The sequence below is a fragment of the Eptatretus burgeri genome, chromosome 2 (assembly GCF_056783735.1).
Source record: "Eptatretus burgeri isolate ZD-2024b chromosome 2, Ebu_testis_v1, whole genome shotgun sequence".
Classification (NCBI taxonomy): domain Eukaryota; kingdom Metazoa; phylum Chordata; class Myxini; order Myxiniformes; family Myxinidae; genus Eptatretus; species Eptatretus burgeri.
Genome location: NC_140962.1, coordinates 32,042,411 through 32,069,440, shown reverse-complemented (window position 1 = coordinate 32,069,440; position 27,030 = coordinate 32,042,411). Strand labels below are relative to the sequence as shown.

Genomic DNA, 27,030 nt, shown 5'->3' with positions numbered 1-27,030 from the left:
TAGATTAAGATTCCCCTTTAAATATATGTCAGAAGCAAGTCATCTTGTAAAACATGCATTGAGGAGGCAGTGAGCGTTCCTTATGGAGCAATATCGTGGCGTGTAAAACCTCCTGTTTCAAACAAGGAGAGGTAAGGACTTGGGAAGAAAGGCATACGGGTGAGCACTTCACATGATTCACAGCATGAAGTGTTTAGCCAGCGCAACACAAGCCATTGCGGCAACGACGGCTGTAAAATCCTGGAGGGAGGCAGAATTTTTTTTTTTAATTGGGGGCCTCCCATCGCAGCGGGTGGCAAATGAGATGGATCTGCTATGCATCTGCTAGCAGAGAGTTTATGAGGGCTGTAGCCACCCTTGTGTGTGCCAGTCCTAGCTGGACACTCAAGAGAGTAACATCCCTCTCTCTGTTTCGTGACCCGAAGGAGAAGGCATCACATCGCAGCATCTCCCCGGCATTGTAACTCGTCTTCCTCATTGCCATTTATCGCTCCGTACCACATCATCCTGTGGCAACCTACACACCCAACAGTGGCAACCTTTGTGCCTTGCTAAAGTCCTCGCTTGTCCCCTTTGTTCGTCATATGAGAGTCCGCTATTTAACGCTATCGTTGGGTTAGGCTTTATTTATCTCTTCTTGTACATAAGTTCGGAGGTTTGTCTAAGTTTGGACAATATTGTTTGTCTAAGAAAGAGGAGGCCTTCGGAGGCCATCTGATGTGACAATATTGTTTGTCGAAGAAACAACATACTGTAGCTGATGGTGAGGCCCAAAGTTTGAGTGCCTGAACTTCTTCAAGAGGTTTGTTAAGGAAGTCGATGGGAGGGTTCATCAGATGGTCTTTTTGGAGAACATTTTTAGAGTGTGACATTTGTCACAGTTGAAACTTATTCCACATTTTGGACCAGCTCCTCATTTTATCAACATCCGCAGATAAGGAAGAAGCTGCTGTCTGTCTATCTGAAGGATGAGAGATGCTGCAGCAGAACAAAGAGATAAGCAGGATTTTCCAGAGGATCAGAAAGATCATTGATGATGATGAGGAATAGGAGTGGGCCGAATAAACTGTCTTGGGAAGCCCAGCCTCAACAGGGAAGGATGAAAGGATCCTATTAAGAGGCATGTACTGACTATGAGAGTGTTCGTTGATTGCAATATTGCACTCAAATTGCGAGCTTGAACATGAACTTTGAACAACATTTGCTTTGGTTATGCAAACTTTAGATAATTTGAATGCCAATTTGGCTCTTTCTTAATTTGCTAATCAAGTAAGTTGCAGGAAACATCTGTAATGTGAAACTTGCCTTCATTATATCCTTTCTCCTTTGCTTGCATTTGTGCACTCGTTTCATCGGCAATGGCCCTTGCTCTGGCCTGCACGATATGCTTCTCCAGCTGATCGATCTCTGCCATTTCCTTCAAATGCTCTGCACGCAACTATCCATGGCAAAAGCACACAAGTACATAAATAATTTGAGTAAGAAAGTGAACAGCATGCTTTCTCGTTTTCCCCTCACTTCGTGCAAATAAACACAAGAAACTTGCCCTTGCAAAAAATCCTATGCATTTCTAATGAAATCTGATGAGATTTGATGAAAATCTTTTCAGATCCCCCTGAGAAATTGCAGAAGATTACTGTAAAGATGATTATCTACCTTTGTTGTGTACAGAGAAAATGAATATCTGCTCCTTTACAAACAGTGCCATTTCAATGAAATTCCATGTTCCCTGTGGTTAAAAAGTTCATTGGAAAGCAAAAAATTCCATCATCATGCTCTCAGTCTTTCCTTGATAATCAACAGCTTGCATTCACCTCTGAGAGTTGTTTCACATACTGCTCGTGGAAAGAATCATCTGTTGTTGAAGACTTTTCCAGATTTACCACAATCTGGTCATCTATCATTTCTTCAGTATACCTGTCACGGAAAACCTCTGCGAGGATGTGTGAGATCTCCTGCAAGTCACAACAGCAACGATCATCACTCTACAAAGTACTGTATTGTGATGTCAACGGTGTAGCAATCAAGTCTCCCATCATGCATTGTGATATCAAACTTGCACAACACCTTTGTGCAATAACTGAGTCACCTAGGAAGTGATGAAGTAAGTTCATCTCATGAGATTAAAGATCAATGAATGTGATTTAGAGATTTTCTACTTAAGTTTTAAATCCATTTTATAAATACCCCTTGAACAACACTTTTAACCTTTCAACCAAACAAATCACAAAGTTTATTTTTTGACCTCTCTGTTTCATCTCCAGACTTAATTATTACCCATTATAAAATGCACATCACTTTAATCTCCCATAATAACTAAACTGTTGGTGTATAAAACATTATTTTAAGGATTAAATATGCACTACGATATACAGGGTGAGTCAGAAGTAGCGCCTGATTTCTGTCAGTTGATTGTTTGTTTGCCATTTGTATTACAGTCTACAAGAAGGTAGAAATAAATGAATGACATGTTTATCTAACCATTTATTCAAGAAAAAATTATTACGGAACTGTACCAAGCTGTTTTACTTGCCATTTTCAAAGTGCCCTCCCTCGTGATCGATGCACAATTGCAGCCGAGCAGGCACAGAGCGGCACATACGTCTGCAGAGTTCGATATCAATTTCCTCGAACTTTGCAGTGATTTGAGCCTTCAATTCCTGAATGGTACGAGGCCTTTCGCGATAAACAAGATCTTTCATGAGCCCCCAAAGAAAGAAATCTGGAGGTGTAAGGTTTGGGGAGCGTGCCGGCCACTCGATCAGACGTGGCGGCCAATCCACTTTCTGGGAAAGTTTTCATCAAGCCACTGACGAACATAACATCCATAATGAGGTGGAGCTCCATCATGCTGGAAATAACAGTTCTGATCTTGTACCCTGGGCCAAAAGAAGGTTTGCAGCATATCCAGGTAAATTTCGGCAGACAGATCCCTCAAAGAAAAAGGGTCCAATTATCCCTAATGGAAATATGGCTGCCAAAACTGTCACTCCAGGTAAATTTACCTACTTCTCAACTGTCACTTTTGGGTTATTCGCAGCCCAGTAGACACAATTGTGTCTGTTAATTGTGCCATTAAGCTCAATTTGGTGCAAATTCAGTAACTTTCCAAACTCGCAGCAATAACCTGCAAAACAAAATCAAAAATAAATATATTACGAAAATTAATCATCTGCAAGACACTTATTAACAACATGACATCCAAGAAAATATCTGACAGCCGAAAAAAAACAGAAATCGGGCGCTACTTTTGACTCACCCTGTATAATGACCGTTTTCTTTTCTAATATGTATTTATTTAAGTTGGTTCCACATACATGTCTGTAAAAGATACAAAAGAAAGATTTCCTTTTTAACCCACATTCCACGATGAGACTAAACTTGCACAATACCTTTGTGCAATAACGGAGCCACCTAAGAAGTGATGAACGTCATTTTGGAAAATGTAAGAGAAGAGCAGGATAGAATCAAAGTGATTTACAACTCAGTATAATACAAAACAGTATTATTGTTATAAACCATGACATATATTTATGAGATGGAAAGCATGCTCGTGACATTCTGAACACGGCTCGTGACATCATCAACCACACATAAACTACAACTACATATGATGAATGGCATGACATTCATGTAATTAAATTAATTTTCATACTATAAGTTTTGACACAGTGAGTTTGCAAAATATTCGCAAATTCTCACATTGTAAAAAAAACAAATTAGATTGTCCCTTTTTATCAGAACAGTGTATTAAATAGGACAGGGGCAATGTTGCAGCAATGTTTGCAGTGGGAATTGAGGAATGAATACGAGCTATTTTTAAGAGAAGGGCTGGAGGAGAATCTACAAAGAGATGAAACACATGATAACAAAATTTGTTGGAGCAGGGACAAAAGAAAAACGACAGGAAAGGAAGAGTTTAAAGTATTCAGTTTATAGAATAATATGGAGGAGCTTGAAACCGCGCGTGTGTGTGGGTGTGTGTGGGTGTGTGTGTGTCCTCAATAACTCCAAAACCATGAAAGCTAGTCACCTGAAACTTCCAAGGAAGTGCATGAGAGAAACTTGGGTGTTTGGGTTAATTAAAACACCCTTTTTAACCCTTCTAAAACACCCTTTAAAGATAATTAACAACCTTATTTAATTATATCCTTTATGAGCCTGGTGTGGCTCAGTGGTTAAGGCGGTGGCTTGGGATCCTTGGGGTCCTGAGTTCAAGCCCCGCTGGCCGCTGAGTTAGCATCAGGGGGGTTGACCCAGCCTGTCATCCTTCTGAAGGTCGGCAAAATGAGCACCAGTATATTGGTAATTATCCCTGCAGGGTCGAAGGCGACTCAAGAGTTGGCATCAGGAAGGGCATCCAGCTGTAAAAACATTGCCCCAACAAAGGGTACCATGATTGGAGCCCGCAAAAAGCTGACCCCTGCTCAGGGATAAAGGCTTTCAAATGGTGTGATGATGATGATGATTTAATTATATCCTTTATCAGGCACATCCTCGGCCACCTCGCTCTCTGGGGTCTTAAAGCGTATTCTGGGTTTCTTCGCTGGGGTCTGAAGCCGCCATGTTTTTTGGCCTGCTAAACCATTTCTTGACTTGGACCAGGCTGCAACAATTTCTTCACGATGAAGTTTTTTGTCACATTCCTCTGTCATATTATTGAATGCCTGTTCATCATAGCTACAAATCGCTGAGTACATTGCAATACTTATAAATGCCCAGAGATGACAGCGTTTGTGGCTTTATTTAATTTCTGCACATGCCATAACCTCAAAATTCTCTTGAGTTAAACCGAATTCCAAATTTTCAGCTCCAGAATTGAGCTTAGCAGCAGTTTAGACTGGTAAAAACGTGTTCATTTGTCCAATTCGGACATTGCTTGGCCATCTCAGGGAGGTGTTTCATATGACAGATCATTGCTTGCCAAACCAGCTGTTCCTTATCAACCGTTTCATTGGAGTGCTTCCTTGAGTGCTTAAGCCACTTGTTGAGCGCTCTAAAATATTTGCACTGTTACTGAATACTGTATATCAATCGACTTGAACATTATGATGTGTAGGTTGCATTGTTGGTGGAATTTCCATTGGGTGTCCTGTGTATGTGTGTGTGGTATTGGGGATCGAGCATTGATTTTTTTGCTCACTTTGTCCAGTTGCTTGCACCATTCAATTTTTGCCATTCACATCAGAGGTGTGTATTGTGTGGGTATGGCCACAGTCTCCTCAGTTAGACTACCCTCTCGGCTTTTGACATGCCATGCTTCCAGTGTCAATCTGTGTTGTTTGTTGAACATTGTGTCTTGGACTCGGCTCCCATCCAAGTCAAATTTGTGGCCAACTTGCAAGAAATGACATGTTATGGTTGACTGTCACCTTTCCATGTGAAAATGCTCTATCATGTTCATCTGGCATGACACGGTGTGGCTGGCTCAGTGAGAGTGTGGTGGCAGTTAGAGCAGTCTTCACGCAGCCTCTCCATGGGTTAGTCCCAAGCATCTGCTGCTTCCCCCATCTGCTATGCGTGCTTTTAAAGTCGCTGGTCCCCACCTCACACCCTGATGTACCAATCCCTCCCCCTCTCACTCATCATCAGCCCGAAAATCTGTTTGATGGGTGGAGGACCGTCCATCTCTTACTTGTCACTCTGGGGCAGCCCTCCCCTTTTCTTCAGTCCTGCTGGAGTGTGGCTATCCTGCCTAAACTGCAGGCTACCCAGACGCTAAAAAGAGACATTCAAGACAGCTTTCAAAGGGTAAAACATAAAATTAAAAGGTCATGGGGTTGGTGTTTTTTCGACACATACACTGGGTAGGCTGGACGTTGTCTGATGAGACATATAAGTGACACATACCTCATATCATGACAAATTACCTCAGGCTCACTTTATTTACATTTACTACAGAGATAACTGAACTATACTGAGCAATGTAACCCCCTAGGAGTCATTTCCACAACAATATTTGTCAATAAGGTGCAAACAACTAGAGGCAGAGACTGGGTTGGTCAAGCCCAAAGGTTAAGAAGAGTACACAGGATAAGCAGGAGACATTCAAGTGGTATTTGCAATCTACACCATGCATTTTGATTAATCAATGTCCACTGTATGATGTTATACAACCTGAGACGTTTTTGATGTTGGTTCTGATAAGTACATGGTTGGCTCCATGGGTGCAGATATGTTTTCCGCCATTATTGTTCAGAATCCTGAATGTCAAATCAAAAGGTTTAGATAACAAGCCTTACAACAGTCAATATTGCAGGAAAAAAACATCATAGACTTGAGAGCACATGGAAGGAAAACAAGAAGATGGAAAATTGAAGAGCACTTGTTGTGGAGGAAAATGAATATAAACATGAAATTAACTTTCCGCCTGATAAATTAAATCCACCAAATGTGTGCCAGATTCAATTGTTCTTTGTTTAATCTAACTTGGCCATTTGTCATTATAATTCACGGACCAGCGTTTGTGTGTGTTTGTTTGTCACGCAACTCCTACAGTTCTGGGCAGATTAAATCCAGACTTGCTACATCGGATCACCATGACCCCAATTAGTGTAATGAGGTGTTTTTCGCTTTGCCAGTTTTCTTTGGGGGGGGGGGTGGAGAGGAGGAACGTAAATTCTGTGTAAAGCTGCATTGTGTCACACCGCCTTCAGTTGTGGGAGGGTATGACAAATTCCCAACCATTTAAAGTGGTGTACTGTATTGCTGTCCCCACATTTTCCAGTGCCGTGAGGTGTTTTTGAATTATAAGCAATGGATTTGTGTTTTTTTTGGGGGGAGCAATTGAGGCAGCTATCAGTTGCCTATATACCACCCAAATAAAGGCGTGTCAGGAGAACATATTGAATGCTTGAAACAAGAACGCCCATAGAATGGGTACTCTGCTACTTTATCTATCTATAATTCCAGCAATGTGTGTGTGTGTGTGTGTGTCTGTGTGTGTGTGTGTGTGTGTGTGTGTGTGTGTGTGTGTGTGTGTCTGTGTGTCTGTCTGTGTGTGTGTCTGTGTGTGTGTCTGTGTGTGTGTCTGTGTGTGTGTGTGTCTGTGTGTGTGTGTGTCTGTGTGTGTGTGTCTGTGTGTGTGTGTCTGTGTGTGTGTGTGTCTGTGACCGCTGTTTCTCGACAACCACTGGTCCGATCTAATTGAAACTTGCCAGGTATATTGCTGGGGGCTTGAGGATGTGCCTTTTCAAGGTTTGATATTAATCGGACAAGTGCCTCCCAAGTTATGGCCATTTATTTACCAAACCAATGACAAGACACGTTGTTGCGTGGGCGTGGCCGATGGGGGAAGGGAAGCTCAGTCACGCTCCCCATTACGGGTTACAACGTACGGGCTTTCGGATAGTGATGACTTCGTGTATTCTAATAATTTCTCGATTTCTTATGCGCATTTATAGATAAACACTATGCCCCAAGTTATGATCGTTTTCAAATTAGACGGTGCATAAATTTCGGTAACATCAGAGTGAGCTGGTGTGCTCCGAACCAGGAAGTAATTAATTTTTTTCTCTCTTCTCTTCTCTTTTTGTTTTTCCTTGCGATGACATTGCGAAAAGGCAAAATACGTTGGCGCTAATTGAATATTTGGGCATTAAAACTAAATTGTGAATAATCGTAACTGCGAATAATATGCGAACTTCCGGGCCACGCACGTACGGGCACGCGAGAGCGAAGAAACGGCCTGTGTGGTTGTTTCTTGCTCACGGTTTGAATATTTATTCATTAAATTGTTGTTGTTTTTTTTACGGGCATGTACTAGTATATATATCTTTAATAGGATGCTGCACGATTGGTTCGCCGGCACCAGCAGTGACCACTATTTTCGTTGTGTCTGTGTGTCTGTCTATCTGTTTGTGATTCTCCCGAGCATAGCTCCGTGACGTTTGATGCGATCTTGACGAAACTTGGACACAAGTTAGATATCATGGTCTCGTTATGTCTTTTTGCATGAGGGGCGTCCCACGCACCTTGTGGGTGGAGCCACGCCCACTTGAACCTTTTATTTATTTATTTTCTCGATTTTTTTTTCTCGCAATTTCATTTCCTAGAAGCTGTGCGTAATGTCCATAAGTACAACATATAAAAATCCGATTTGATTCGGTCAATTTTGACGGAAGAGATAGGTTTTTACAGAAGGGCTTCCTCAAAAGCTTCCACTAACTCAATTGTACCTATCGTAACATTGTTCAATAATGCCCGCGAACCATCGTCGCCTCCCGGCTTGTTTCCCCGTAAACTGCAAATCACCTGGCTGTTTTCTTCAGGTAAATCTCAAATTTCCTCATCACCCTACATATTGATTAAGAGCGAATTCTAACATTGACAAACATCAATAAAAAGCACATGAATTTGAAACCCTCAAAAGAGAGCGTTATATAATAAAAATTCCACATTCGCTATTTAAATATCGACGTGAAAGCAAAAAAATGTCCATCGCTCAAAGCGCTTGGCTTTGGGGTGAAAAAAAAACACACACAAAATCATCTCGTCAGAAACACGCACGAACGACGCACGAATATCGCCTCACACGACCAGGAAAACCGATCGAAGAACGTCGAATGAACGAATAAAAAATTGCCTGCTTCCGAGATGCATTGAGGGAAGGCGGGAATGAATGACGATTGAAGCTGTGTGTGTGGAAGCGGGAGTCTGACGTACCGAGTGACAAAGTGCTGGTGGTGGTTGTTGTTGTTGTTGTTGTTGTTTGACGATTTTTATATCCCACAGGATGACAGCCACCTTCACAAATTAAACATACTAGTACGTGCCCGTACGTGAGTGCCCGGATGCTGCACTATGCAAAAAAACGTGCCCGGCCGTACGTGCAAAAAAAAAATATATATATTTAAAACCACTTGCCAGAAACATCCACACAGGCCGTCCCTTCGCTCTCGCGTGGCCGGACGTGTGTGACCGTACGCGCAAACCAAAAAAAAAAACAAACTTTCAAACAACCACACGGGCCGTTCCTTCGTTGTCGTAAACGACGACTGGATTGGGGCATTGCGTTTATCTATAAATACGGATAAGAAATCGAGAAATTATTAGAATACACAAAATCATCACTATCCGGAAATCCATATGTTGTAACCTGTAATGGGGAACGCAGCTGATGTTCTCTTCCCCATCGGCCACGCCAACGCAGCAAGGTGTCCTGTCATTGGTTGGTAAATAAATGGCCGCAGCAACGTGTCTTGTCATTGGTTGGTAAATAAATGTCCATAACTTGGAAAGCACTTGTCCGATTAATATCAAACCTTGAAAAGGCACATACTCTCAGGTCCCCAGCAATATACCTGGCAAGTTTTAATGACATCGGACCAGTGGTTGTTGAGAAACAGCGGTCACACACACACACACACACACACACACACACACACACACACACACACACACACACACACACACACACACACACACACACACACACACACACACGTTGCTGGAATTATAGATAGATTAAGCAAAAGCCACGTGCAGAATCGATCCATCCTCCCAACAACTACCGGAGCTTTCCTTCAGGGCCGTGGGCCCATATATCTATTACGTACGCTCAGACATGGTAGGGGGAAGTTTGAGTGCTTGAGTGAGGGTTGTGTGGTTGTTGTGTACGTACGGCTCACGACGGTCGGTATAATACCATGCTGTATAACATAATTGTATTGTAGTGTATTATTCCCAAAAATTTACCCTAATTTTGGTGTCGAAGGTTGTGTTTTTTAGCCTTGCCTGTTTTGTTTGTTTATGTGCATGAGAATATCTCAAAAGGTTGTGGACGGATTCGGATGAAATTTGGTGGGCAGGTTGGATGTGTGACGAGGACAAATTGATTCGATTTTGGTGAAGATCCGGATTTGGAGACAATAATATTTTTTTTAAAGCAGACATGGCAAGTGACCTGAATTTTACGGGTTTGACCCGTTTTGTTGGTGAAAACTCGCAGACCCCCGTTCTAGTGTGGTCAAAACCCGTATCTGATGGAAAGTAAAGATCAATTTTAAACAAGCTCAAATGAGCTGAGATCCTCATCCTCTTAATGATGACGTCATACAAACGAATATGACGTCATTGTGATGTATCAGGTTTGTGATAAATTATCTGTGCTAATGCCCGGCTTGATTCCCGCAAACAAAATTCAAACAGCTTGCCTAGTTTCGGAGATAATGGTATCGGCGATTTCCATTAGCGGCGAAATTATGACATCAACTTTTTTTCTCGGAACAATTTCCAAAATCGGAGATGGTTCCTGCCTGCGCGTGGGCTTTCTGCATATACATGGCAAGTTTCACGAAGATCCGATGAAAACTCTGGGTTGTGAAACAAAAAATGTCAAAAAATAGGACTGCCATCATAAAAATTGATATGACGTCATAGTGATGTATCATATGTGCGGCAATTCATCTCTGCTAATGCCCTGTTCGATTCCCGCAAACAGAATTCACAAAGCTTGCCTAGTTTCGGAGATAACTTTGTGGGTAATTTCCATTAGCGGAGATATTTTGTCATCATAACTTTTTTTTCTCGGAGGAATTTTCAAAATCGGAGATGGTTACTGTCTGCGCAGGGTATTTTTACATATATATGCCAAGTTTCAGGAAGTTTCGATGAAAACTATAGGCTGTGAAACAAAAAAGTCCACAAGAAGAAGATGAAGAACTACAACGTGAGTCAGACTTAGAGATCCTCCACGAGGATCTAAAAATAAATAAAACCTGCTTTAGAAACCGACCATCCCGTTTTTCATCACCTCCAACTTGCCATGTATGTTTAAGTGATTCTTCACCAGTGAGAGATCGGGCCAAAAACGATATGTCGCACGATATCTCAAAAAGTTGTGTACGGATTGGGATGAAACTTGGTGGATGAGTTGGTTAGGTCATCAGCCGAATCGATTTTGGCTCAGGTCAGTGGATTTGCCAATCATTGTGGGATGCAAAACTCGGCTCGGCCAATCGGTTGGATACAATCTACATTATATACGCTGTCTTCTTAAACCTATGTGAAACACACAAACATACAAAATTACGGCTAATTTGATATCGATGAGGCAGCATCTTCTGAGAAATGAAACATATGGAGAACTGATTTTGACCTTGTATGAATAAGCTAGAGTAAGTGAAGCATTGGAGAATCTCTGTTGGGGTAGAGAGGCAAGTAAAAAGCCAGTTTTAGTACCAGCTTGGTCGATGCAGGTGATGGGAGTATCTGTGTGACCATCTCGTGGAAACCATTTCATAGCGTTTGTGGAAGAATTTGGTGTTGCTCTATCCACATTACAAACTGGACTTTGATTGGGACCTTCATAAGTAACCGTGATTTGATGTGGTCAAGTTCTGGTACAAGTCACGAATTTTACAGACTGGGTGTTTACATAAAGCCGAGAATGCTTATCGGAATGGTTGGACCTGCGAAGATGGAGCCAAATGATGACGTTGTGTTCCTTGGATCAAATGAGGCTGTCATTGTAGACAGTTACGACACAGACATTTTGTCAACCGAAAGTGGTCAGCAGCTGTGGTTGCTGATCTGGATGTTGGTAAATGGATGTTGGTGTGGAGCTGGATGTTGATCATCAGAGACAATTAACACAACTTCGAACCAAAACACAGTGACACATTCAACTGCAAAACAGAGGAGGTCATGGGTATTTTTCAATGCAACCAAAAACAGAATCAATACGAAAGATGATGTTCTAGTGAGGAACCCTCACAAACGTGTGCCACCACACCAATTGCAAGAGGTACATGATTATTTGAGATCATGCGAGTATAATCCGAGAGTCTTCTTGCCCGTACACGTCACCAATGGTACTTGTATGCAAGAGGGATGGGAAACTCAAATTTTGTTGAGAGTACCTAGCTTTGAACAACAAAACTCGAAAAGATGCTTATCCAAAGAACACCTGGATGTACTAATTAATTTTGTGTAGGTGGCTTTCATCCTCGAGGATGAGACCTTTGATGAAGACTATGTCTTGAAATGTACAGCATACTTTTGCATTCTTGATTTGGCCCACAGTTTTAACCAATTTCTGGTGAGAGAAAAGGACATTGAAAAGACCGCTTTTCGTGTTGGTACAGGAAGCTTATTTGAGTATACACATCCAGTGCCTGCAGAAAGTATTCACACCCCTCGGCTTTTGTCAGATTTTGTTGTCACAGCCTGAATTTAAAATAGATTGCATTTTAATTTTTTGTTACACAAAATACCCTATAATGACAAAAGTGAAAACATGTTTTAAGAAATTTTTGCAAATTAATTAAAAATGAAAATCTGAAATATCTTGAGTCAAGAAGTATTCAACCCCTTTGCTATGATACTCCAAATTGAGCTGAGGTGCATCCAATTTCCTTTTATCGTCCTTGAGATGTCTCTACAACTTGATTGGAGTCCACCTATGGCCAATTCAATTGATTGGACATTATTTATGAAGAAACACATGTTTCTATATGAGGTCCTACAGTTGACAGTACATGTCAGAGCAGAAACTCCACCATGAAGTCCAAGGAACTGTCCGTATAACTCCAAGATAGAATTGTGAGGGGTCATAGATCTGGGAAAGGGTATAAAACAATTTCTGGAGTGTTGAAAGTTCCCAAGAGCACAGTGAGCTCCATCATTAGGAAATGGAAAGAATATGGAACTAACCAGACTCTTCCTAGAGCTGGTCGTCTACCCAAACGAAGCAACCGGGCAAGAAGGACCTTGGTTAGGGAGGTGACCAAGAACCCAATGACCACTCTGACAGAACTACAGAGTTCCTTGGCTGAGATGGGAGAACCTGCTAGAAGGACAACAGACTCTGCAGCACTCCATAAATCAAGGCTTTATGCGGGAGTGGCCAGACAGAAGCCACTCCTGAGAAAAAGTCACATGACAGCATACCTGGAGTTTGGAAAAAGGCAAGTGAAAGAGTCTGAGAGCATGAGGCAAAAGATTATGTGATCTAATGAGACGAAAATTGAATTATTTAGCTTCAATGCAAAGCGCTACATCTGGCAGAAACGGAGCACAGCTCATCCCCCATCCAACACTATCCCTATCGTGAAGCATGGTGGTGGTAGCATCATGCTATGGAGATGCTTTTCAGCGGCAAAGACTTTAAGGATGGAGGGAACAATGAATGGAGCCAAATACAGAGAAAATCCTTGAAGAGAACTTGCTTCAGAGTGTCAAAGACTTGAGACAAAAAGACTCATTTTGCTGACCTCTGAAGAACGACAGACTGAGTCAACCCCACCTGGTATTAATTAAATTTCCAAGCAAAATTTTAACTCAGGACTCTTGGATCCCAATTGGATCCCAAGCCCACCACCATAACCATTAAGACATCATCAGGTATGTTTAACTTACCTTGCTCAGCTACATGTCACAAGTTGACGTTGAATCCCAGTATCGACGCTCAAGTATTGTCGGTGGTCGCTTAAACTCAACTGTTGTTCATGCCGATGTTTACCGGTGTGAAGCCATGTGCTTGAGTTTCAAAAAAATGTGTCATATCGCTGAGACAGCAATATTTCAGTTTGGGAGTGTGAGAGGTGGTGCATAAGCGTTTGTCGGTTTTACGTCATTTAATCGCACCGAACTGCATGTCTTCCGAAGTGTAGTGCCGTTAATTGCCGAAGCTAGTCAAGCTAGTCATGTGCTGAAGGCCGAAGCTGCTCCCCTTTCACACCAGTGAAGAGCGCCATTTTGTTTGTTTGGCAAGCCAGTCATCGATGGGGGCTCGTGTCATGTTTCTGTATTTTTGCCGTACTCTCGTGGATGCCACTGGATCAACCTACACTGTAACCCGAACTGGTTGTGTCCAGTTATCTGGCTATGCAACTGGGGATTTATTTACCTGTGGTTCCTTTTCGGCACCAATAAACCACAGAAAGAAAACCGAAAGCTCAATCTCAAGACTCCATGTTGTTTCTTTCCAACTTATGGGGTGCTGGGGGAGAGGAAACGTTTGTCATTCACAATTGTATGGACTCAAAAGTGTCGACTGTACTTGAGTTCTCTGGTGCCCCTCTTGCAATAAATATGATCCATATGGTGTTGAGCTATCTTACTGACCGTGAAGGCTGTAGATCAATAATGCATGATGTTGCAGGCGAACACGTCATCCACTTTTACTTCTCTTTCAACAATTTGTACAAAAAAAAAAACCCTGAAAATACAAGTCTGAAGACGACGATGGTTCACGAGCGGTATTTGACGATGTAGATTGTTTCAGAAGTCAAGGATGAGACAATGTGATAATTTTTGACCAAGTTATAAAAATGATCAACATGATGTGGTACGAGTGACAGGTTATTAGCTGCAAAAATGTCGAAAACCTGGTTTGGTTCGACAACTTTCAAAATTTGACCTTTGCATAACCTTTAAAGGTCACAAAACAATGTTGTGGACATTAAAATAAGGAAACAGGATACGTATGAATAGCTTATTGGAGACAGTTCATTGAAGAAGGTTGAAAACCCGGTTCGATTCCCACAACTTTGAAAATTTGACCTTTGTGGCGTTTAAAGGTCAAAGGTCAAGGATTATGACCTTTGGTGCAAAACTTCCTCCGGAACATTCCAGGAACAATATAACGTCATATAGGCTATATGGCATTTCGCACTCTTCGGATTATCCATACTTTGATGAAATCAGCATAAAAACAAACTTGAAGGGGGTGCCACGGGCAAGGTGTTCAAGATAGAGCAAAATTGTTTGAAGACTTAAGGTGGGGAATGACCTCAAGATTATGCAAAAAAAATATTGTCATCCTCGCTCTTAAAGTTTGGGCGGTCGTATGATTTTTATGTCAAAATTCGCAATTTTCTAAGTTTTTGACCTTGTGACCTTGACCTTGGGACGAAAATTAAAAATCGGACAACGACAAGGTTTAGATAATTCATTTTGCAATTCAAATACCGAAGAACACTTTTCATTCAGTCAATTCCCTCGGAGAAGATAGATTTTAAATCCGACTACCCCCTAAAAATGGCTATTTTTTGGGCGTGGCTCCGCCCACGATGGGCGCAGCCACACCCTCATCCAGGAAAACACAACTAGACATTGATATCGAACACATAACCAAGTTTCATGAAGATCTGATCAAAGTGCACGGAGTTATGCTCTGGACAGACAGACACACAGACAAGCCGGTAGGCGGACATGGGTAGTCGCCTACCCAATAAAACCTGACACGATGGGCCCGTTCGATGGGGGAATGACCTGAGGAATAAGCACAAGAAAATTCATGATTCTAGCTTCAAGTGTTAATGCTGCAGATTGTTTTTTCGTTAAAATACCCCCACATTTAGAGGTTTTTCGGCTGTTGCCAGGCAATGGAGGGGTCCGTAGCAACGGTTCTATCTCACACATAACCAGGACATACCATGAACCTCCCATACCAGTTTCATGTATATCTGACTCATAGTCTCTGAGATATAACGAACTTCGTTTTTTTATTGTTTTCGACCAGGGTTCATTCAAAGTCTATCTTCTCCGACAGTTTTCATAGGATCCGGCTGGAAATTTTTGACAATATGGCTGAATGTACTGCCCACAGTCGCTCGTGGCCCGATTTTTGATTTTCGAAGAAATAATTTTTTTTATAATTCTTCAAAAATTTCAAAGTCCCGTTGCTAGGCAACGGTGGTGTCCATAGCAACGGTTCTCATTTGCACCACAACTAGGTCATGGTATGAACCTACCAACCAAGTTTCATCGAAATCGCCATTTTAAATACTGATAATAAGGGAAGAACAAATTTCAAAAATTTAAAAAATATATATATATATATTTTTTCGACTGGATCGACTACCCAACAAACATATCGACGGAAATACTCATAATAAGGGGAGAACAAATCTCAAATTTTTTTTTCGACTATATCGACAACCCAACAGACAGACAGACAGACAGACAGACAGACAGACAGACAGACACACAGACAGACACACAGACATAACGAATATAGTGGTCACTCTGGCTGGCGCTCGTGAACCAATATAAATGTCAGCGGTGTAACTGGAAGCCTCTGACATTACGCGTGACACGACGATCGTCACAATGTATATTTGTGTCGAAAGAAGCGAGCATCAAGGAAAGATACAAACGTTGCCTATTTTTTGGGGGCATGGTAAGATGGCGGAATGCGGCGTCACCGTTTTCTTCCAATGAGCACCGGATTGTGTTGAACTCGGGTGGTTGAGACGAATATCAATTTCGAATCGAACTCAACTTAAATGGTTTTAAAAATTAAAATGTAATTTGATTCACCATTTACAAGTACGTTGTTTATAGTCTTGCGGCTGTGAGAAATCACATCGTAATATAAGGAAATGCAGGTTGTGAATACGGAAGTAACGTGATCACGTGATCGCCGTGACGCGGTACATTTCATCTGACTGCGGCTGCAGTGCGGAACAGGAAAATGGCGGTCAGGGTAAGCAAGCATAATTGGAATTTTGATTGCAGGTGTCGAAGCGAATTGTAATTGTTTGAGTTAAACCCTCGGTATACCAAATATATAGTGAAGACACGACTGATTTACCTCTGGTTTTATTTATTGGTGCAATGACGAGCCTTAATATGATTTATATTTACGTTCAGTTCCATCGCGATTTTATTTGTAAACCATTTTAGTTGAAGTAACACATTCGAGGTAAAAAAAAGAAGGTTATTTATCGGTTGTGAATGGATTTCGTGCTCGTTGGCTGTAAGAGTTGGTCTTGTCTTTGCCATGAGCTATGGTTGAGTGGGTGATGCCTTCACGTGACATTTGCTCTTTACCGGTGTGGGTTCGATTCCCACGGTGGTCTTGTGATTGCATTCCCTTCGTCATCATGGGTAATAAAAGCGACGTGTACTTTGCTTGTACGTGCGTCGGCTTGAAGCTCATGTTCAGAGCCATGTACTTACATTGGTCACTGGACCTCGCAACTACCAAATAGTAGAGGTCTGATTTATTGTGGTGCGGTTACCTCCACCACTGAAGTTGGGCAGACGTTGTTTTCATCCACATCTGTTGGGTAGTCGATGTCGTCGAAAAATAAAAAAAATTCCCCAAAATGTTTTTTTTTAAAATTTGTTCTACCCGTATTATCAGTATTTCCGTCGATATGTTTGTCTGTTGGGTAGTCGATCTAGTCCAAAAAAAATTTTCTTTTGAAATTTGTTCTCCCCTTATCACTTTTTCTGTCGATATGTTTGTCTGTCTGTCCCTCTGTTCGGTCCAGTGCTCCGTTAATACAATGGTGTTTTCGATGAAACTTGGTTGGTAGGTTCATACCATGACCGAGTTGTGTGCAAATGCGAACCGTTGCTATGGACACCACCGTTGCCTAGCAACGGGACTTTGAAATTTTTGAAAAATCATAAAATTATTTTTTCAAAAATCGGGCCACAAGCGACCGTGGGCAGTACATTCAGCCATATTGTCAAAAATTTCCAGCCGGATCCAATGAAAACTGTCGGAGAAGATAGACTTTGAATGAACCCTGGTCGAAAACAATAAAAAAACGAAGTTCGTTATATCTCAGAGACTGAGTCAGATATACATGAAACTGGTATGGTAGGTTCATGGAATGTCCTAGTTATGTGTGAGAAAGAACCGTTGCCATGGACCCCTCCGTTGCCTGGCAACGGCCGAAAAACCTCTGTGGGGGTATTTTAACGAAAAAACAATCTGCAGCATTAACCCTTGAAGCTGGAATCATTAATTTTCTTGTGCTTAATCCTCAGGTCATTCCCCATCGAACGGGCCCATCGCGTCAGGTTCTATTGGGTAGGCGACTACCCATGTCCGCCTACCGGCTTGTCTGTCTCCTGCTGTGTGCAGGATATCTCAAAAAGTTATGGACGGATTCAGAGGTGGGGGAAGCTCTGTAGATTCCCACCAGACTCCCCGGAATTGTAGGCCGTCGCTCACGGATAATTCCGTGACTAGGCGGGTCGCTTAACCGACCGTGGACGCCAATAACTCAACCGCGTGACTTAGGGTCCTCCCGTCTATGGAATCGGGTTACCTAATTAACCACGCGGTTTAATTACCGGGGAACCGCGCCCTCGGTATGCCTTGTCCGGATCGGATGCGGCCAAGCGACACTGCCAAGGACGTACCGGCGAGAAGGAACGGATCGTTGGGAATAAAGACCCGGCTAAAGTTAGATTCGAACCATGCTGGACCAATGGGGGAAAAGACAAAGATGAACTGGGAACTTTCCTAATGACAATTATTTATTAACAAGCAAGCGAGGAAAAGTATGTGGTACATCAAAGATTTATTGGGTGTGTAACACAGGGATAGAGGTGAGAGGTGTGGGGTGCGACAGAGCATTTAACGCTACAGAGCCTTGGGGTATTTTGGTAGACAATTTGTTGGGTAGCCGTGGGGGTAGCCTATGGGGTAGACACGCACAGAAAAAGAAACCTCAATGAAAAGGGACTTTTGCAGCCAGGAAGGGAGGGGTTGAGGTTATAGTTTTCGGTACCTGGGCATTTCGGGGGAGGAATGCTCCATGGTGCGGTACCCGACAATAGTCGTGTTCTGGCCACAGCAACTTGTGGAGACCGTGTTCTGAAGGAGGAGCTTGAGTGGAGAAGGGTGGAGTCCAGAGGGTGAGGGTGGAGCAGTCTGCGGGACAAGGCAGGAGGCGGTTCGTCGAGGTGAGACGGGGGCGGAGTCCAGAAGGATGAACACTCCGCGTGAAAACACCCACACCGAACACAACTCGCACTTTCATGGAGGACTTCTCCATGTTTTATAGAGCCCGGAGCTCAGGGGAGAGGCCATGCTGAATTCGACGTCATCGCCTGAGTCGGCGTTCTGACTGGCCCCGACCCCTCACGTGGTCCGCCGGCCTGGGCTGGGTTTCGGGCAGATGCCGGTCCAGCCCGCCCACCTGGGTGCTAAAGCGTACGTGACTCTCCGCATATGTCTGGTTTTGGGGAGATGGTGGAAGCTCAAAGCACTAGTCCAGCCCAAAGCACACGTCGTGGATTTTGCCTCAGAAAAGAAAGAGTGGGGATGAAATGACGGAAAATGATATAATAACCTATCTATTAGACCATCACAACGCACTCCCTTGTCCTCCCACGAAACAAAAGGAAGGGGTCTATCTACACGTATATTAACGGCATAACTGTCTCGGGACACCTATCTGTTGTATGCATGCGGTTCCGAGAACCGCAACACGATTTTGTTGAAGATCCGAATCCGGATCCAATAATTTTTCGATTTCTAAAATGATTTCAATAAAATGAGAGATAAGGCCAAAAACTATATAGACCTGTAGCAAGGTATTATGTACACATTTATGACACGGGGGACCAAAAAAATGAAAGTCATTGTATGATTAAGTTTTGCATATCATTTGTTAGCCAACATCATGGGGATTCAGGATCTATTTGGGCAGAGCTTAATTCTTCCTCTTTCTATTGCCCTGACAGGGTCAAAGTTTGTTATCAATCATCTGTATCAAGGAACCACTCGTATCATTCTAAAATTGGTCTGATGGCTTAGATATGTATTATACACTAATTGAAAACCACATGCATGGAGAATATTTGGTTTACCTGATATTTGACCTTGAGCAAAGAGGTCAAGGTCATATGAAATTAACAAATTGATCAATGTTCATTCAGGTGATAAATATATATGCACATAAACTTAACCATAGAAATACATGCAGTGATGAACCAAACTAACATCTTAGGATTAAAAGTGCAGAAGTTGTGTGGATGCCTGGTCCCAGAAGATATCTCAAAAAGTTGTGGATGAGTTGGTCAGGTGACAAAAACAAGCCGACTCGATTTTGGTTCAGGTCTGCATCCAGATCTGAGCTATGTGTGATTTAAAACAAAAAAGTACACTGTTCAGCCTAGCTGAGGTATGCACTCAACCGAGTGCTGTTGTAGTTTGTTTTGCACCGAACAAACGGTTTATTAGAGGTTGAGTTGAGACTTTTGTTCACGAAAAACCACACCAATAAGTCTGTAGCAAATCTCGATCTCATCAAATGAAATGCATTACTGATCACCGTACTGGAGACACTTTGGGTTGACGATCCACAAAAGTAGTCCTTATCAACGACATTCCAGCACAGTACCGAGGGGCAAGTTTGCAAAACATTTCTGCTATGTCATCATGTATGTTCCTATTCCTGGGAGCCCAACGATTGTTTTGATATTGGCTTGAATGGCAAAGGAGGTAAAGTGAAGATATTCCATCTCAGTTGTCTTCAGCTTTTGATGTGAACATGTGCTATAAATGGGCCTGTCATTGCCTACTCTTGTAAAAAAACAACATGGTGGGATCTTTACTGGCAAATGATGGCCCTGACTTAATGTTCCAACCATCCGATAGATATAGATGCTGCGTACGTTGATGCAAATCCCAGCCTCCAAAGCACCAGAGTGATAGTTTATTGTCGATTGTGGAAATGCAACCCAGATTATACAACGCTCAACGTTGATTACTTCTGAGCTATGAGGCTGTCAATTTCTGCTTGGTGGGATATAAATTTTGGTGGACGGAGGCTATGTTTTCACCCTGTTTGTCTGTCTCTGAGCAGGATATCTCAAAACGTTAGGGATGTATTTGGATGAAACTTTGTGGACAGGTTGAGTGGGTGACAAAGATGATTTGATTCGATTTTGGTGAAGATCTGAACTAGGCTCTAGATGATAGAATTTTAACAAGTGATTCTTCACCATTGAGTGATGGGGCCAAAATGATGCACAGCACGATATATCAAAAAGTTATGTGGTAAGCCTGTACGTATTCGGACGAAACGTGATGGACAGGTTGGGTGTGTGACCAGGAGGAATTTGTTTGATTTTGGTAAAGATCCAGATTTGGATCCAAATACTTGCACTATAGTTAAAAATAAATAAATTTCAGTGATTCTTCGCCATTGAGTGATGGGGCTAAAAGTGATGTACAACCTATTGTTTCAAAAGGTTGTGGATGGATTATGACGATACTTGGTTTAGGAGTTGGGAAGGTGACAAGAACAAGCCAATTTAACTTTGGTTAAGGTCTGGATCCAGATCCGACCTGAAGCCGCTGTCACACCTTGACGTTTTAGCCAGCGTATGACAACGTATCAAAATGTATTTAAAACACTGGCGTACGCTGAACTATTGATGTTTTTTTTTCCAGTTTGGGGCGTATTCATAACGAGTTGGACGTATGCATAACGTATTAGTAACGTACACAGAACGTTTCAATAACTTGTACCAATGAATGCTTAGTGTGTTGTCGGCGTTCACAACCTATGCCCAACGATAGTCTAACTTATGCAACGTGCGGCAGCGTATCGCCGACGATCACGTGGCGTAGCCTATTAAAAGGCTGCTGCTCGACGATTCAAATCATAACTGCACTAGGCATCGAAGTGTCAAGCCGCTGTCACACCTTGACGTTTTAGCCAGCGTATGCCGACGTATGAAAAATTTGCCGAATACGCTGGCACACGTCGAATACGTTATGGGTTAGTTTTGTATACGTTAAGAGCACGCTGGCATACGTCGTAGTATGTCGACAAATTTTAAGCATGCTGAAAATTTTTCGACGTATGACGCACACGTTCCGCATACGCTGGCCATAGGCACGTTATGCGATCGTTGACACACGTTACTTCTAAGTTATTCATAAGTCGAAACACGTCGAGGTAATGTTTAACATCAGTGTTCCAGACTCCATGTTTTTTTTTTTTTTTTTTTTTTTTTTTTTTCTCTTCGGCATGACGGTGATGTTGACACTTCGATTTCTAGTGCATTTATGATTTAAATCGTTGAGCGGCAGCCTATTAATTATATTATATTATAACCGCACTAGAAATCGAAGTGTCAACATTACCGTCATGCCGAAGAAAAAAAACAAACAAACAAAAAAAAAAAAACCATGGAGTCTGGAACACTGATGCTAAACATTACCTCGACATGTTTCGACTTATGAGTAACTTACAAGTAACGTGTGTCAACGATCGCGTAACGTGCCTACAACTTATGGCCAGCGTATGCAGAACGTGTGAGTCATACGCTGGCTTATGTCGAAAAATTTTGAGCATGTTAAAATTTGTCGACGAGCTCGGCGTACTACGACGTATGCCAGCGTGCTCTTAACGTATGCAAAACTTACCCATAACGTATTTGATGTGTGCCAGCGTTTTAGACAATTTTTTCATACGTCGGCATACGCTGGCTAAATCGTCAAGGTGTGACAGTGGCTTAACAGTGGGATACAAAACATAAACTGTTCAGCCCTGCGGAGGTGTGCTCTCCAACAAGTGTCGTTCCAGCTTAATATTAATTACTTGGGTCTTGTTCACACCAGTGGATGGTGTGGCAGTTCTTTGTTTATAAATGTTCTGTGCTGAGTGCCTTGGGATGATGTCCAAGGTCACTCTCGTGTTTGGGGCAAGGGTGGGTTGCCTTCGAGGTTCCTTTTCTTTTTTTCTTATTTTTATTTTCCTTGGGTAGCAGATTCATCTTTCTTTTTTTCTTTTCTTCTTTTTTTAATTTTTATTTTTTGTCATCTTTCTCAGTTCTTCCTTCTTCCATTCTGAAACTCTCTTAGGGTGAGAGATGAATCATCCATAGCCTTTTTTTATGGCACTCTCATCGAAGTTGCCTACATCTCGACTATATCGATACATAGCATGTGGGAGAGTGCAGTATCGAGGTGAAGACGAGGCCAATGGCCAGTGTTGGGCACAAAAGCGATAATCCGATAACAGAATTATCGAAGTTAACTTTTTTTTATCGGAAGTTAACTTCCATTTATGGTTATCGGACCAGTTAACTTCAGATAACTCCGATTTTAGTCCGATAATATCCGTTAATTTTGTGTCCAATAACATTTCTTTCTTCGCCATACACTATGAGGTCTGGAAATTGTGCACGAATTTCCCAGTACGGTGTGTTAATCATGTGGCCAGGCAGAAGGCCAAGAAACTTGTCGACACCTGGCTGGACATTGATGGGAAGGAGGGCATGGTCGACTGACTTCATGGGGGAGGAAATCCTCACCAACCTCTTCCTGAAGTACAACACCCCAATTCCGTCCTCTGCCGCAGTGGAACGGCTAGTCTCTCGGCAAGGACATCCTGAGGCCCAAGAGGTCAAGACTGTCAGCTGGGCCTAACTTTGAGAAGTTGGTCTTCCTTCAGGGTAACCAGCACATAGTGTCATAGACTCTAAAAAGATGCATAATGCTTATTTTATTCTTGGGTTTAGCATAAATAAGCCTTTTCTATGGGTTTTGAAGCTTTTTCCTTGTATTTTGAATTTTTGTTAAAAAGTAGTTATTATTTTCGTTAACTTCCGATAACTTTGTATTATAATTATCACTATCGGACTTAAAAAATTGGGGTTATCGGATTATCCTTATCGAAGTTAACTTTTTGATAAATCGGTTCCCAACACTGCCGATGGCTATGTACGATGCTGATTGACACTTTCTAGGGTGATGAATAAAGCTTCCATCTCCTCGAGTACAAGACTATGACTCAACATAGTCTTATTACAGTGTATATGGGTGGTGGGATAAGACTGCTAAAGTCTCGCTAAACTTTAGTTTGTTGTTTTTATTTTTTACGATCTTTAAAATTACTTTTATTAAAATACCACATTCATCCTGTTTTGTCCTTGTCATTCGTCATTTTGTTTCTGGATCGTCCCATTGCAATATATCATGTTAATTCGATCATTGTGCTATTCCTTTGGTATTGTCAAGGCCTTATTTGGATAGAAAGTTGGCTTTAGTAAATCACTCCTTGTTGAATTCCTGGCTACTCCGCTTTTCTCAACTTGATCATTTCCTCTCCTCGTTTCAAAAACACCAGAACACCAACAATAAAAAAGTTGATTTCATGTCACTCCATAACGATTCTCATTTATGTTACATTTCCTTCCACTGCTGGTTCTACGTACCCCCACCCCCTCTGTTTGTTTTTTTTTTTTCAACCTGAATCTACAAAAAAACATACACACTTTTTCTTTTTGAAAAATCAAATCCTTTTAAGAATGCATTTCAACCATTGTTTCTCCTACACAAATGCTGCACATGTTCTGCTTCTCTACCATGATGCATATCAATTATTCTTCTTTAAAAGGATTATTTTTCAAAGGTTTCCAATTTACTTACCAGGAACAAGGGCACCAGTGGCACAGCCACACCTCCAGAAAATGATGCAGCCAAGCAACCATGGGCTGCATGTGAATAAATAAAATAATAAAAGGTGTGAAAATGGATCACTTAACTACAGACCTATCAGCAAGGTCATGGAATCTATCAACAGAGCTGTAATGAAAACCTTCCTTTTCTCCAACAACCTCATCTTAGATCAGCAATTTGGTTTCAGATCAGGTCACTCCACCTTGGACATTCTGTTTCTACTCACCCAACGATGGATGGAGGCCCTCCTCAATATCAAACATGAGTTCAGGGCTGTCTCTTGGCACATCTCGTGCTTTTGATAGTCTGGCATCCTGCTTTCCTCTTCCAACTCTCTGTCTGCAGCATCCAAGGCCAACTCCACACATGGCTTCCTGACTTGCTCTACTCTTGTAGCCGTGTGTCACTCAACGGAATCCTTTCATCTCCTCTTCCTGTCAATGCTCGAGTGACCCAAAGCAGCATTCTGAGCCCACTCCTATTCCTGAAAAATCCTTTTGATCTATTTGATGATGATGACTCCACCATCTTCCATGACATCCCTCATCCTTCAGACAGGCAGGCTGCAGCCTCTTCCCTCACTTCAAACCTTGACAAAATCACAAGCTGGTCAAATACTTGGAATATATCTTTCAATCCTGACAAATCGCTCCTCTCCTCTCCTCTCCTCTCCGTCTGACAACCCTCCTTCTCCACCCCCATAGACTTTCTTCACAATCCTCTTGAAGTTCAATCACTCAAACTCCTGGGTCTCACTATCAGCCATTATCTTTCTTCGGCAAACCACATTTCAAGGTTGGCCTCCAAAGCCAGCCGTCAAATCCATCGTACAAAGACCTTCTTTAGCACACCTGAACTGCTATCCACCTCCAATGCCTTCATCTGCAGCTTTATGGAGGACTGCTCTCCCCTCTGGGTTGGCTCCCCTGCCTCACATCTTGCTCAGCTTAACGCCATGGAAACCAAGGCCTTGAAGATCATTGGAATCTTCGATGCTGAAGCTGAGTTTATGGGCTTATCACTTCACCATCGCAGATAGGTCGGTGTTCTCTTCTGTCTCCTACTGCCCTCCTTTAATCTGGCCTTGTACCCTCTGATCTTTCTGTACTTTAACCCACCCCCTCCCCACTTCCCAGGTTTCTACAGGGCTCACATAGTCCACCATCGACCCTTTTCTGGTAAAACTACCGAAATCCAGAATTGCTGCTCATTTCCACTCATTTGTTCCCCCTTTTTATTTTGTCTTTTATTTTTCTTTTTTTCTGCCCGTGTAATATACTTCCACATCCTCTTCAAGACATCTTTTCATCATCATCTCATCCAAAACCTTGATATTTTCTACCCTCGTTAACCCCACCCAGATCCCTCCTAATTTTCCAGTTTTTCCTCCTCCATTCACTTGTGTTTTGCATCCTGTTTTGTCTGTTGCATCCTGATCCATTCAGTGTGCTAGCTTTTCCACGAGCCTTGACTGTGCATACAAAAAAACCCCCCAAAAATGAAAGTGTATATTTGAGCACTGCATGGAGTATTGTGTTCTATTTACTCTGTAGTTTCAATTGCATTTGGAAATTAATTGTATAATATTTTGTCCTATGTTTGTAAGCTTTGTTTGACAGTGCAATTTTTCATTTTCTGTGGACAAATAATAAAGTTCAATTTCAACTTTATTTTACCCAGAATGCTTTGGCTGCAGAATTGATGTGTCTTCCTTGCTCCTTTAGGTTGACAATTCAACCAAATGTTTTGTTGTTGAATAAAGCACAATGTGATGAATGTTTCTCAGTCGGTGCATACAGTAGGATGTGACAAGTAGGCCGAACAGTGGGTTGATGTTTGCCACATTTTCAAATTTTACTCTCCATAAGGATTTGGTGTTTTTCACTCACGCTCGAGGGTTGTTTTATTTGTCCAAATCATTTTATTTATTTTCAGCTTTTTAGCATTTTGCTAGTTTTCATTCTGTCTTTCATCTTTTTGCGCAGGACATGAAGGTGGCGAGGTGTCCTACAGATGAGTTATCACTCACAAACTGCGCTGTGGTGCACGAGTCTGAAAGGACCACTGAGTGAGTGGGTCGTTGCTGTTGCAATCGGCTGCTGTGTTGCTGTTTATTTTGCATGACACATTCCTTTAGGTGCGAAAGTTTGGCCGTGAAAGAATAACGCACGTAAATACTTGAAAATATGTACAGTATATAGATTATTTATTTATTTATTTTTCCTATCTTTATTACTTTTTCAGTTTTTATATAAGCCTGGTGTTGGCTAACGGTTAAGATGGCTGGCTTAATATCTTTGGGTCTTGAGTTTGAGCCCCTGTTGGTCATTGAATTAACACCAGGTGGGGTTCACACATCCTGTCATCCTTCCGCAGTCGGCGAAATGAGTACCAGTGTACTGTTAATCGAGATCACTGCATCAGCAGCACAGCCACACCCCCAGAAAGTGATGCAACCAGCAGCCACAGGCTGCACACTATGGTGTACCACTTTTGCAAAAGTAGTTGCTGGAATGAAACACTATGTGCCTATCGATTCCACTAGTGAAGTTAGGTGATCGACCAAAGTTTGAAAATTTTCCTGCCTTTTTTGACCGCGGGCCGCCATTTTGAAATTTCAGGAAAAATCCATATTTTTGGAAATAATATTGATTTTTGAATATTAAAAAATATATATTTCTCTGTGTTTTGATGGCCGAATGCACTTCAGTGGGCACCATTATGATAGTAAATATTATTCACAAACTTGTCCCGACATTTTGAGAAGGGGTTGCCATTTTGGAAATTCAGTGAAAATCGTATATTTTGTGTATATCTAATGAATTTTTTTTTTTAATTCTTTGTGTACTTGCAGATAAACC

General features: G+C 42.0%; 2 protein-coding genes across 3 annotated transcripts in view; one reads left to right on the top strand and one right to left on the bottom strand.

The window, feature by feature from the left end:
* Positions 1 to 1,261: 1,261 nt before the first annotated feature.
* LOC147031751 (deleted in lung and esophageal cancer protein 1 homolog) lies at positions 1,262 to 6,206 on the bottom strand. Its single transcript, XM_085849920.1, has 3 exons — positions 6,118 to 6,206; positions 1,815 to 1,955; positions 1,262 to 1,438 (listed from the first exon to the last, which is right to left on the bottom strand). The coding sequence occupies exons 1-3, from the start codon at positions 6,187 to 6,189 to the stop codon at positions 1,262 to 1,264; spliced, it is 390 nt and encodes a 129-aa protein (XP_085706046.1). The 5' UTR covers positions 6,190 to 6,206.
* Positions 6,207 to 16,330: 10,124 nt separating this feature from the next.
* Positions 16,331 to 27,030, top strand: part of NSF (N-ethylmaleimide sensitive factor, vesicle fusing ATPase) — a 117,206-nt gene continuing 106,506 nt past the window's right edge. Inside the window, exons 1-2 of one of the 2 annotated variants that reach the window (XM_085866890.1) lie at positions 16,331 to 16,432; positions 26,155 to 26,237. In XM_085866890.1, the coding sequence (XP_085723016.1) occupies positions 16,421 to 16,432; positions 26,155 to 26,237 (95 nt within the window). In that variant the 5' untranslated portion in view covers positions 16,331 to 16,420. Of the gene's footprint in view, positions 16,433 to 22,954; positions 23,164 to 26,154; positions 26,238 to 27,030 lie in introns of those variants that run through there. The other variant, XM_085866895.1, reaches the window with a different exon arrangement.